This window comes from Podarcis raffonei, chromosome 6 (assembly GCF_027172205.1).
Source record: "Podarcis raffonei isolate rPodRaf1 chromosome 6, rPodRaf1.pri, whole genome shotgun sequence".
Classification (NCBI taxonomy): Eukaryota; Metazoa; Chordata; class Lepidosauria; order Squamata; family Lacertidae; genus Podarcis; species Podarcis raffonei.
In genome coordinates this window covers 60,588,023-60,601,493 of record NC_070607.1, presented here as the reverse complement: position 1 = coordinate 60,601,493, position 13,471 = coordinate 60,588,023, and the positions used below count along the sequence as shown (strand labels likewise).

Sequence of the window (13,471 nt, the reverse complement as noted above, 5' to 3'; positions counted from 1 at the left end):
TAAATTTGACTTGGTGGTTACAAAGTGTGCCATTGCAATACAGAGAATACCACAACCAGCTTTGACCATAGTGGTGTTTCAACAGTTGCATCTGAGAAGATGAAGCTCAGAGCCTAAAAACCTATTTCGCATCAGTTGTTTGCCAACAGGAACCACACATACTTTGGATTCTTCTTGTTGTTTAGTCGTTTAGTCGTGTCTGACTCTTTGTGGCCCCATGGACCAGAGGATGCCAGGCACTCCTGTCTTCCACTGCCTCCTGCAGTTTGGTCAAACTCATGTTTGTATTTTCGAGAACACTGTCCAATCATCTCGTCCTCTGTCGTCCCCTTCTCCTTGTGCCCTCAATCTTTCCCAACATCAGGGTCTTTTCCAGGGAATCTTCTCTTCTCATGAGGTGGCCAAAGTATTGGAGCCTTCACGATCTGTCCTTCACGATCTGTCCTTCCAGTGAGCACTCAGGGCTGATTTCCTTAAGAATGGATAGGTTTGATCTTCTTGCAGTCCATGGGACTCTCAAGAGTCTCCTCCAACACCATAATTCAAAAGCATCAATTCTTTGGCGATCAGCCTTCTTTATGGACCAGCTCTCACTTCCATACATCACTACTGGGAAAATCATAGCTTTAACTATACGGACCTTTGTTGGCAAGGTGATGTCTCTGCTTTTTAAGATGCTGTCTAGGTTTGTCATCGTTTTTTCCCCAAGAAGTAGGCGTCTTTTAATTTCATGACTGCTGTCACCATCTGCAGTGATCACGGAGCCCAAGAAAGTAAAATCTCTCACTGCCTCCATTTCTTCCCCTTCTATTTGCCAGGAGGTGATGGGACCAGTGGCCATGATCTTAGTTTTTTTGATGTTGAGCTTCAGACCATATTTTGCGCTCTCCTCTTTCACCCTCATTAAGAGGTTCTTTAATTCCTGCTCACTTTCTGCCATCAAAGTTGTCTCATCTGCATATCTGAGGTTGTTGATGTTTCTTCCGGCCATCTTAATTCCAGCTTGGGATTCATCCAGTCCAGCCTTTCGCATGATGAATTCTGTATATAAGTTAAATAAGCAGGGAGACAATATACAGCCTTGTCGTACTCCTTTCCCAATTTTGAACCAATCAGTTGTTCCATATCCAGTTCTAACTGTAGCTTCTTGTCCCACATATAGATTTCTCAGGAGACAGATCAGGTGATCAGGCACTCCCATTTCTTTAAGAACTTGCCATAGTTTTCTGTGGTTGACACAGTCAAAGGCTTTTGCGTAGTCAATGAAGCAGATGTTTTTCTGGAACTCTCTAGCTTTCTCCATAATCCATCGCATGTTTGCAATTTGGTCTCTGGTTCCTTTGCCCCTTCGAAATCCATCTTGCACTTCTGGGAGTTCTTGGTCCACATACTGCTTAAGCCTGCCTTGTAGAATTTTAAGCATAACCTTGCTAGCGTGTGAAATGAGTGCAATTGTGCGGTAGTTGGAGCATTCTTTGGCACTGTCCTTCTTTGGCATTGGGATGTACTTATCTTCTCAATCCTCTGGCCACTGCTGAGTTTTCCAAACTTACAATAGGACATCTGAATAAAATTGCATAGGATTATGTTTGCAAAAGGTGTGCTAAACTACACTGTGTGATTGTGTTGGGCTACTTGTACAATTCTTTCCCAAGGATGCATCAAAGTCTGAGCTGAGGGACAGTGAATGAAGTAAATGGCTCAATGCAAACAACTTCACCCTCTTGTTCCTTATGTGCTCCAAAGGTTTGGGGCACCCTTGGAGCACATCGGGAGGACATGGGGGTTGTAACAGGAGGAGAGAAGGGGAAGCCCTGTTGCATCTTCTGGCACAATGTTGGATTGTGCCCATTCAGTGCAGCCCTAATTTTTACTGATTTAAGTAGTTTTGCATCAGAAGTGAACTCTGAGGGGGTTAGAATGACCAGAATTTGACATCAAATAAGTGAAAGGGGAAAGAGAAGCAAAAGGACAAATACAAAATAAAGTTGTCTCCCCCACAAAAAAAGCCATAGTATACTGATATTTACCTATTATAAATGCCACATGCTTTTTCGTTTAAGCAATAGCTTTGAGACACAAACCCTCATCATATGACACCCAGAAAAGTTCCTGTTTATGCCGCAACAGAAGGAAAAGGTTCCAACCCCCTTCAATTCTTCTGGGGTAAAGATCACTCATGCATGGTTTTTTAAAAGTATAAGAAGAGATTGCTAGGCACAAAATGTGGCAGCCTCAGGGCAAGAGCCAATTATGACAGAATACAACTTGCTTGGGACCTTCCCATAGGAAAAAAAGTTTATGGTTGTGCAATCAATTTAACTCTTCTAGTACAAGGGATTTCCAGACTTACATGAAACTAAGAACACAAGAATGTTGGAAGTGCTCTGCTGGTTCACACCAAAGGCCTGCCTAGTCTGGTATCCTATTAGCCACTGTGGCCAGCCAGATTCCCTTTCCTAAGGTGGTTCCCCAGCACCTGGCATTTGGAAATTTACCGCCTCTGATTTTAGAGGAAGTATAAAGTCATCGTGAACAGTTTCCCTTGATATGGGTATAGGTGTATAAGTCTACAAACACAAGGGGTTATAGATGTTATCAACATAACAATGAGCTACTCCCACATTGCCTTATTTTTAATACATTTACCATTGCACAATATTCATTAACTTATGTTGACCAGACTGGCCTATTTAAAATGTCGATTTTGCCCTTAGGGCACGATTTCCATAGTGATCTGAAAATAATTGAAATGTTTTTCACTAGTTCCAATCAATTATCAACTTGTGTTTCAAAAGTCCTGGCCTAGCAATGGTGGCTGATCCATTAGGATAAAGGCGGACTGCCCTACCAACCTCAGCCTTCCTCAGCCAGTCCTCACCTGACCACCTTCTTCTTTACAACCAGTCCAGCGGGTAGGACTGCCTGACAGCTTCCTCCTCTTTAGTCTCAGTGACTTCAAGACTTCAAGACTTCAAGAAGTATGACTAGCCCAAGGTCACCCAGCAGCTGGAGGAGTGGGGACGTGAACCCGGTTCACCAGATTACGAGTCTACCGCTCTTAACCACTACACCACACTGGCTCTCAGAGGCCCTAGCTGAAAGAAGGAGAAAGGGAAATGGAAGGGAAAGAAGAAGGGGGAAAGAATTAAAGCTGTGGGAACAGGTATGAGACTGAAGAAACAGCTTGTTTGTGTCCAAGCTTTTTCTACTGTGTCCTCCTTACAATAACATCAAGGCGAGGCCAAAAGATGCCTCTCAGTTTCACATGAAAGCAAAAGGGAAAAATAGGTGACTCTCAAGTTACACAGGGGTTTCGTCCCGGGGATAGTGCCTAAAGCCAAAATTGCATATAGTGAAAACACACTGGTGGGGGGATTGCCAAAGACCCCCCCCCGGTTCCTGCCCCAGTTTCCTCTCCTTTTGAATAGCCAAGCATGTAAAGCTGAATACACACAAGTTAAATGCACATGCAATTTACCTGTGAGGTGTAAGAGGTGGAGCTCATCCAAACTTTAACACTACATCCTTTTTAACATCAACCAACCAACCAATCAATCTTCAATGCGCTCCAGCTATATAGGACAGGAGGGCGTAACTTCCTGCCTGATGGCACTAGTTTCATCATAGACCCTGGCATCTCTTGGAGAGGAGATACTTGGGATTTTTGTCAACTTTGGAAGGTTCCCCCCTCAAGTTGGCCCCTCTTTAGTGGCAGTGCACCCTCCTTCAAGTGGGCCCAGTGGAAGCAGCACTCAGCCTCACAGTAAGCCATTACTGCAACAAGCAAAATAATAATAATAATTTAGTAGTAGTAGTAGTAGTACTAGTAGTAGTAGTAGTAGTAGTAGTTGTTATTATTATTATTATTATTATTAAAAAATGCTGGTCTAGCTGGCAAATCCCCACACAGTGCCTCTGGGATTTCAACATAATATGACTTACTAGCCACAGTCATTTCCAGTTGTGCATGGCCCAGCCCAATAACTTTTTTGTTGCCTGAGGCAAAGGATAAGATTGTGCCTCTTCCCAATCTGTGTACAAAAGCTGACTGGAATGGCAGCTGAATCTTACTTTAACACTGTAAATGAGACACCATCTGATGGGGCACCTGGGGGCAGGAGGCTGGCTTAGGGCAGGTAACACACACAGCTTGGTCTTCCTACAGCTATTGCTGTCAGACCTGCAGCATCTGCCACCTAAGGTGACTGCCTCACTATGCCTGATGGTAGGGCCTGGGTTATTGCAATCAACATTTTGGCTCAGTGGCAGGGTTCGAGGTGAGTTCTCCTGAAGGCTCTGGTCACCAAGAACTGTCTGATGGTGCTGATCTGTGATGGCAGGCCTGGCCATACCTACAATTTTTTGTGGTGCAGTGGTTGAATATATTTCTGGACCCAGATTACTCTTTTTCCAGCCCTATCTGGGAATGCCAGAAACTGAACAAGGGATTTCTGCATGCAAAACAGGTGATTTAAGCATCCATACTTGCCCAAAATCTATACAGTAACTGAACAAGATCCCTTGTCAATATGTAGCATCCTTAGTGTGTGGCTGGGGCCTCATTGTCTCAGCAGAACCCAAAGCTAATGGGGCCTCTGAACAGTGCTGGCCATAGCAGTATTCTGGGGCTTTGAAGGAAATTTAGAAGGCAGCTTCCAGTCCTCCACTGGGGGACATCTTAATTTCCACAGTGCCCTGGAACAATGCCATGACTGGGACACTGTGGGAAATTTAAACAGCAGCTCACTGTTCAACATGGATTGGAATACTAAACCTGCCCACTGCTGTCAAGTAAGCCAATGTGGAGATGGGGGCACTTTGTGTATGTTGCAGAAGCATGGAAGCACCTCAGAATCAAAGGTGGTCAACCTAACTAGTAACTGCATGGCTTTATTTATTTATTTATTTATTTGATTTCTTATCCAACCTTCACAATAAAATATACAACTATAAAAACAAAGAAGGGACCGCGGGTGGCGCTGTGGGTAAAACCTCAGTGCCTAGGACTTGCCGATTGCATGGTCGGCGGTTCGAATCCCCACGGTGGGGTGAGCTCCCATCATTCGGTCCCAGCTCCTGCCCACCTAGCAGTTCGAAAGCACCCCCAAGTGCAAGTAGATAAATAGGTACCGCTTTATAGCGGGAAGGTAACGGCGTTCCGTGCGCTGCTATTGTGCTGGCTCGCCAGAGCAGCTTCGTCATGCTGGCCATGTGACCCGGAAGTGTCTTCGGACAGCGCTGGCCCCCAGCCTCTTAAGCGAGATGAGCACGCAACCCCAGAGTCGGACACGACTGGCCCGTACGGGCAGGGGTACCTTTACCTTTACCTTTTTATAAAAACAAAGAAGACCAATACAATGATAAAACATGGAAAAATATTTTGGAATGAGCACAGCCTCTGTAGGAATTTCCAACACGGGTTTACTGGAAATGATTTTCTATTATGCATAATAGCCCCCACTTTACAAAGTGATATTGGCAAGTCACATCATATACCTTGATTTCTTTTCATGCTGTTACGCTTTTATTCTACCCCCTCTGGCTCCTGCAGGTGCCGAGCCTGATAGTGATGTCAACAGGAAGACCAGGAAAGCTGTCTCCTTGGAAAATACACGCAGCATGCTTAGTGCACCTGAGTCAGCAATTCATTTTTTCCTGATATTACTTTATAATGCTACCAGCTGATCAGATTATCACAGGCTAGTGATTGCTGGAATTATAAATCCTCCTAGCAGAGACATGTTTTTAGCTAGAGAGTGATGTAAACCCAAGAAATGCTGGTTTTGCCTCCTGGCATGTTTTATGTAATATATAGCAAGCTGAGTTCCTGGCAGGAAAGAGAGGTTGCTGGTTTATTTTTTCTTCCTTCAGACTTCTTCATACTGTTAGTGGATTTGTCCAAGTTTGCATCATCACAGTTATGCCATCTTGTCATCATCAGGGTTTCCTGACAGTTGTGTTGACAAAGGGACAAAAACAGCTGCTCCTGTTTAATATATCGTATTCTATGCATCTTCAGCGAGGCTGTTTTACAGCAATTTAAAGTTGACTGCTGGCTTGCTACTGACAAAGGCATACCTTGTTTTTATTGCACTTTGACTTATTGTGCTTCACAGATATTGCTCCTTACCAGGATGTGGGTGAAGCTGCAGAAAGCCTGGCCGCTTCTAGGAGAAGGAAGCCCACTGCCAGTGCCCCTCTTCTGTCCATAGGAATGAAGCTGGCTAGGGCTTGAGCCATTCCTGCCCCTGCAGCCAAGGGGGCCTGGCTTAATAGTGTAAACATAACTTTCATATGCACTGGGAAACGATAACAATCGTGTGACTCACTTTATTGTGGTATTTGCTTTATTGCAGTGGTCTGAAACCAAACCTGCAATATCTCCAACGAATGCCTGTACCAAAATCTATTCTTATCCATAGATGTTATTGTTGTGTCTATTGGGCCCTTGTGCATGGGACACAATGTTGACAAGCAAAACTCTGATTGCAGAGATTGCAAGAATTATCCCTCAGTGTAGTGTTGGGAGCCTGATGCCACCTACTGGCTTTATCTTTCTCACACAATAACATACCACTTCAGTCAAATCAGCTTTGCATTAATTGCCAGACAACACCTATCTACCTTCCCCACTTCCATGCATACTGAATCTGTATGTGAGAGAGAACTGCATCACATTCCACAGCCAGAAACACCGCAAACATAGAATACAGAGGATGCCTTGCATTCTCTTTGCTTAAACAGTTTTATGCAATGCAGTTACTGTGTGTGTGTTAGTGGCAGTGCAAAGTGGCAAAGCAGTGGACAAACATCTGCTGTGAAAGCAATTCCCTGGGCCAGGGACTGATGGCAAGTGTCCTCATATGGAAAGTGAGACTGTTAACGTCGGTCATTATGAATTGTTACGAGCAGCTGATAGGATCAGGCCATTCAGGATAATCCTTGCAAAATTGCTGTCTATTCACCTGGCTCTAGTCTGCTGCAGTGTGGCATTAGTGTTGAATTGCCTAAAGGCCAAAAGGGAAGATGAGGGCATTTTTCAGCTTGGAACTCAGTTCTGGCACCTCTCAGGTGGGCACCATTGTCATTATAAGAGAACAAGGGAGGCATGGACAATATGGAGAGACATGATTATGAAATAATATGCAGTCGAAAAGGTTGACAATAGGACCCATGGAGGGGTTGGTGAGAAGTCTGGAGATTCAGAGAAATCTCTAAATAAGGACATGTATTTTGTATGGTTATAACTTTGCACTTGTAAAATCAAATAAAAGTTATTTCAAAAAAGAAAAGAGAACAAAGGGGGCAGTCATGGTGAATTCTGGAACCTCTTTTTCTAGAAAAATAGTGCTGGGGAAGATCTTAGATTGAATTGTAGTGGTATTATTCTAAGTGGTATTATTTTACCAGGATGAAGCTGCTTGTAGTATTCTTTGCACCTGCAAAGGTTTTGGGGTGGACATCTTGCTTTGTTTCCAGCTGGTAGATACCCAATAGCTTCCTACTGTAATTCTGCAATTTTGCATACCACAGTGGACAGGAAGAAAAACAGTATCATTTTTGGACGAACTGCAGAAAAACGAAAACAGTGCTGCAAGTGACAAATAGAGGGCAGAATGGAAAATGATGCCTTCTCACTACCCTACTTGAGTGCTCTTTTAAGAGAAGTACATCCTAAAATCATGTATTGTCAGGCTTGGAGGATTCTATCCTCTGCCGGCAGCATCAAGGATCAAGGCAGAAGCAAGAAAGTTCCTATTTATGGTTTTATTCAGTTCTTGTGGTGCAAGACAAATAATCCCGTCCTTAACTCCATAGTGACATTGCTCACTCAGAGCTCCTCTCCTTCTTTCCCCAGCAACAGCCTGTGGCGCTACGGGTGGCCTCAGGAGTCAAACGTCTTGGAGCCCTTTGCTCTTGAAATCTAAGTGAGTGACACGTATGTGGGGATAGTGGTGCTTCTATACTTTCCAAGGATGTCTCTGCTGGCAATTCTCCCCCTCCTTCTCCTAACACCTCATAACTTGGCGACTCTGAGTTCTGCTGCAATTCAATCTTGTCTTCCTTTTCTCTTGAAACTGCTGGAGAAGGGAGCCCCGATCCCTCAACTCCCCCTACTCCTCCGAGGGAAGCAAAGGAGAAGGAGGGGATGATTCTCAGCCTTCCCCTTCAGTCCAGTCCTTAACATGTATGTTAATAGGGAGATGGCAATACAGTGGTACCTCAGGTTAAGAACTTAATTCGTTCTGGAGGTCCGTTCTTAATCTGAAACTATTCTTAACCTGAGGTACTACTTTAGCTAATGGGGCCTCCCGGTGCCACCGCGTGATTTCTGTTCTCATCTTGAAGCAAAGTTCTTAACCCGAAGTACTATTTCTGGGTTAGCGGAGTCTGTAACCTGAAGCGTCTGTAACCTGAAGCATCTGTAACTCAAGGTACCACCGTATTGAAACACTGGCTCATGTATTGCTATGTTACTCTTTTCACAGAAATTTGCATAAAGAGCCAATTGCTCCATTATTATTATCTTATAAAGGGCAGTCATTTGATTTCTAAGTGACTTTTCTCTTTGTGGACTGAGATAATCTGTTACAGGTAATTGTGAAGTTTGAAAAATTTCTAGTGGCTACCATTAAAATAAGGGCGAGTATTTGTAAATGTGTAATTTACGTAATTTGTAATTTGGCAAAAGCTGCTTATGTTCAGTTCTGTTTGCAAATGTTCGATATAAAATGCAATGGCCTGCGGTTGATCCAGCTTCATTGTAGGGTGAGCATTTTTCAAGTTTCTCAGGTTTGTTGTAATGATAAAATGGGGAGACAGTAAACCATGTACAACGCTCAGAGCTCCTCGGAGGAAAAGTGTGGTGTAATTTTAATAAATGAATAAACAGGTGTCTATTCAGAGACTAAAAAAGCAATACATCTAGATCATTATAAAAATAATATCACGTCTTTATTTAGGCAAGATAAAAACATTTACACTGTATCTAAAAATAAATTCAGAGTTCCAAACAATTTCAGACATTTAAGATAAAAATAGGTTGGTACCAGACTTTGTTAATAATTAATAAATACATTATAACTCTTGCATGTTTTAAAAATGAAATAATTAAATATGCTTTTGTATAAATACATTTTAAATAACAAAGTAAGAAAAATAACCACATGAACAATTACTGGTAGTTATAATAACAGTGAAATGCACAAGGACAAATTTTGTTACAGGGTCAAGTAATTGGTTAATGGTAACTCTTTGGGTAAGGCAGATGGAGGCTTATTAGCGCCTCCTCATTCTGAAATATTAATGCTTTATGAATTTTCAAAATTACAAGGATGGCAATTCTAACCCTTCTGGATCTTTGATACTGGAGTTGGTTAGGATATGGTGAAGGCTATTAATGAAGGCAAACAAAGCCTAGTGGAGGATCTTCTCCCCCTTATCCTCTTTCCAGTGGCACAGATCAGGGGCTAGGATTGCACAGTAAGCAGTCCAAATCTTCATTTGCCTTAAATTTGTTTGATTGATTTTGGTCCAGGAGCCTTGAAGCTACATCTTACCAAGGATTTGGACAACTTTTGTTACAAAATGTTTTTTTTTTAAAAAAGATGCCAAAATAAATAAATAAATATTATTGTTATATTAATATATATATAGACCATCTTTCATTTTGAGAAGTACCAAATAAATATACATAAATATCAATATTTTTACGTTATTGAAATGAAAAACAACTGTTGCATTTCTGGATGTTCTAAAGCTTGTGTTACGCGTGGTTAGCTCTTGAATCCTTCCATCCAGGCAAAAAGAAGGTCCATCTCTCCCAGAGCTTTGTTTGCTGCTACATTATTATCAAGCTGCAGAAGAGAAAAGCAATTTCATACGTTCATTACTGAAGAATATATAAGCAAACAGGAGGGGAATGGCAGTAAATGGATTATTTGTTGGCTTCCAACTTGATTTCCCTTTAACGTTGTTTATAGAGTCTGTTATTTCCAAATTTTTAATTTGTAATCTATATTAAAAGGTAATAGAGATACCCTTGATGAGAACATATGATCATCCATTAGAAAGGTTGCACAACTGAACAAAGACATTGACAACCGTTCAATATTTAAGTACAGTGTTAACAACACATTTTACATATTTTGGTAAAAATCATTGATAATGCGGTATATTCAGTATAACGTATTCACTGGATCACTCTCAATACTGTTTTCACACTATTATTAACTACATGCATTTAAATATTGAATGTTGGCTATTTCTCTCATCATGAGACATTATTAAGTTGTGGTCTTCATGTCATGAAATTGGTCCCAGATTTATTGTTGTTGCAGGTCATGGTAATATGTGGAAGCAGGAAATGTGAGACGAGATCGGTGGATGTAGGGCAAATGGCTGAACATGCTATTCATCTTATTATTCAATTCATATTCATAGACCCTACAGTTATAGTTCAGTGAGGTGTTAATTCTGTCTGAAGCACCAAGGAGTAGTATAATGGGGTGATTGCCTTCCTAATAATGGAATTTTAAACAGGAATTATCCCCCCCCTTTCCTCCTGTCTCATGAAAAAAATACATATCTTTGTGGTTCAGATCACAGTAAGTGATCTGAAAAGTCGTCTCAATATGCTATGGGAAAAACCGGCATTGTACCTTGTGATTGTGGTACGACAACCCCATTCCATGGTGCCCTCACTTGCATGCTTCTCCGATATGTAGATAAATGAGAGATGCAGAATTGACTTTAGGTCTATCTCAAAGTAGTATAAGATAGACAATATATCTGAGACCCTGCCAAAGTCCAAAAGCTTCCTGACAGATCTGGCTATGTGTATTTATTAATGCAACAACTCAGTCATAAATAGCAGAGAAGGGAAAACAAGTAGGACAAGTTACCGTTTTGTATTCTTCCAGTATAAGTTTAAATCTTCTGTGGGTCTCTTCTCCACAGGAACATTTGTTTTGATCATGCTGATTTCCCAAAAAGCACAAGAGGAAAAATGATTAGGATAATTACATGTATAATAACAAGGCTGAAAACTATTTATCTTACTTTCATCTTTGAACTTTGCACTGACATTTGGATTTAGAAAGAACCCTGGGTGCAGGTGCCCACCTCTCTTAACTACCAGTACAGCCATATTGCTTACTATGTAAAAATGCATTTTTATTCCTGTGACCATTTAGGATTTCTGGAATTGGGGTGCATAATGAGCCCACTTTTCAATGACAAGAGTCAGGGTCATGAATCATACTTACACACTTTCTCAGAATTGTCTTGATGCTGAGGAAGGCATTGGCCAGAGTGCTGGTTTTCCTTCTAAGCAAGTTGCTTGTTGGTTCATAGTGTCTGAAAACACTTTCAACATAAAACCTCAGCAGGTGGCGGAGTAAACAACAGCTTTCAGATGCCTAAAACAAGGGGGAAAAATATGTGGTTTGCATGGTCAAATTCAGATTCCCTTCAGTTGTGGGCTTAAATTGATAATAAGGCTCTCAAGGGTCTAGTTCACACACATATGTGTAAATATTTGATTCCTGAGCACTGAATCCTCTAAGACAAATGTGTGCGCTCTCAAGACTTGACATGACAAAATTCATGAGGGGAAATACAGATCTAGAACAACCTGGAATGATTTTAGATTTCTGAATGTAATTTGTCTTAATAGGACTAACTATTCATGAACTAAATATGCATTCTTGACCTTCACAAATTAGCCACTCAGAGCACTCTTGTATGCTAAAAAAGCAATATTTACCGGAACATCTTGTAAGACACCTTCCTTCAGCAGTATCACATCAGTCCTGTTATCTTGTGTTTGCTGCAATTACAAAAAGAAGAGAAATCATTTGAGTAGAAGACAAAACTGGAAGGTGGGGGGAGGGAGTGTGAAAGGCAGGTATTACAGATGCCACAAACAAGTAGCTATCATGTTCACCTAAAGCAGGCTTCCTCAACCTCAGCCCTCCAGATGTTTTTGGCCTACAACTCCCATGATCCCTAACTAGCAGGACCCTAGCTAGTCAGGGATGCTGAGAATTGTAGACTCAAAACATCTGGAGGGCCGAGGTTGAGGAAGCCTGACTTAAAGGAACATGAACTCTTTTACCTAAAGGAACTACTCCTTTACACAGTGTCTTCATATCCAAATTCTGACTAAAATCTCTTCCTCTGTGCTTTAGAATAAAGTTTATTGAATACCACCAGATCTGTCTAGGTTATTCAAGGTAGGGATTGCCCATGGGCTAAATTGTTCCAGAATTTATAGTCAAGAGGGAGGTCTATGACCCAACTTTGTGTGGTCTCAACTTTACCTAGTACCTTCTTCTCTTCTGACCACCACTAATGTTACTTGACTATCTAGGTATATGGTATGTGTCTGAGGAGATTATTGAACTTGGTGAGCTACATCTATTTAGAGTACTTTTAAAAACCATTTTACTGAGAAGCAGAGACAGAAAATTATCAATATATAGATGCAAGTTGACTTTTGACCTTCCAGTGAAGATACTAGCTTTTAAACTGGCTCTTTCAGTTCTCTTATTATTGCAAATAGTGCAAGAAAGGAGATCAAGATGGTGATGTTCCTTAGCAACCTCCACTCAACTGGACACGTCAGATTGTTGCCTCATCAGGCTGGTAGAAAGTGCTATGTAGTTGAAGAAAAATGGATGTGAGACAGCTGCCTGGGACACATCTTCAGTTTCCTGAAATGCAATGGTGTCATGTTAACTGGAGGTGCTGGGGAATTAACCAGGGACCATCTAAATAATATACCGTATGCATATATTCCCATTGGCATTTTCATTTAAATGATTTGGTTAAGTATTATACTAGGAATTCTGAGTAATCAATGTCAAAACATGATGTGTTTCAGACATCAATGCTATTTTCATCTTGGTTTCATTGATCAGGACAATGAATCTGCCAAGAATTTGCTATACACGCCAAATTTCAAGTCAATGACCAAAAGTCAAACGTGGGTTGCCCTGTGATACTTACCACAGTTTCTCTGATGGCACCAAAATAGTCCTTTAGTTCCCGCAGAGATACACCACTCAATTCACATTGGCCAAAGCTGAATCGTTGGGCTTCTGTGGTCACAGTTTTGCCAAAGAGAAACGAAAGAACAAGGCAAGAGAAAAAACGTATATCCATCTTTGTTTGATAATCCACTCCTGTAAAAAGGCACAGATGGTTTAGTGGTCTGCTGATGAAGAAGTGTAGTCAAACTGCTAAACATTTCTCAAAATCAGGTTTTAAAGAGGAAAATATTATTTGCATCACTGATGCCCACAATGCGTTAAACTGAAACTACTAGGGTTGTACAGATTATTTTATTTTATTTTATTCATTGAAGCTGCCCTACATGTCACCTTGGATCTAAGGCAGAAGATTTCAAAGAGATAAGTGCAGAGCAATTGTGGTTTTAGGCATTGTGGTCTAAACCACTGAGCCT

At 41.4% G+C, this 13,471-nt stretch overlaps 1 protein-coding gene across 1 annotated transcript; it reads right to left on the bottom strand.

The window, feature by feature from the left end:
• Window positions 1-9,779: 9,779 nt before the first annotated feature.
• On the bottom strand, window positions 9,780-13,170 carry LOC128416756 (interleukin-20-like). Its single transcript, XM_053394843.1, has 5 exons — window positions 13,015-13,170; window positions 11,771-11,833; window positions 11,271-11,423; window positions 10,908-10,982; window positions 9,780-9,860 (listed from the first exon to the last, which is right to left on the bottom strand). Exons 1-5 carry the CDS (start codon window positions 13,168-13,170, stop codon window positions 9,780-9,782), a joined length of 528 nt encoding a protein of 175 aa, XP_053250818.1.
• Window positions 13,171-13,471: the final 301 nt, after the last annotated feature.

Excerpts from the sequence above, each read along its gene's own strand:
- LOC128416756 (XM_053394843.1), bottom strand. The coding sequence starts at position 13,170 with ATGGATATACGTTTTTTCTCTTGCCTTGTTCTTTCGTTTCTCTTTGGC. Across the intron at positions 10,983-11,270 it reads AGACAATTCTGAGAAAGTGT|CATGATCAAAACAAATGTTC; the intron begins GTAAGTATGATT and ends TTGGGAAATCAG. Across the intron at positions 9,861-10,907 it reads TACTGGAAGAATACAAAACG|CTTGATAATAATGTAGCAGC; the intron begins GTAACTTGTCCT and ends TCTCTTCTGCAG.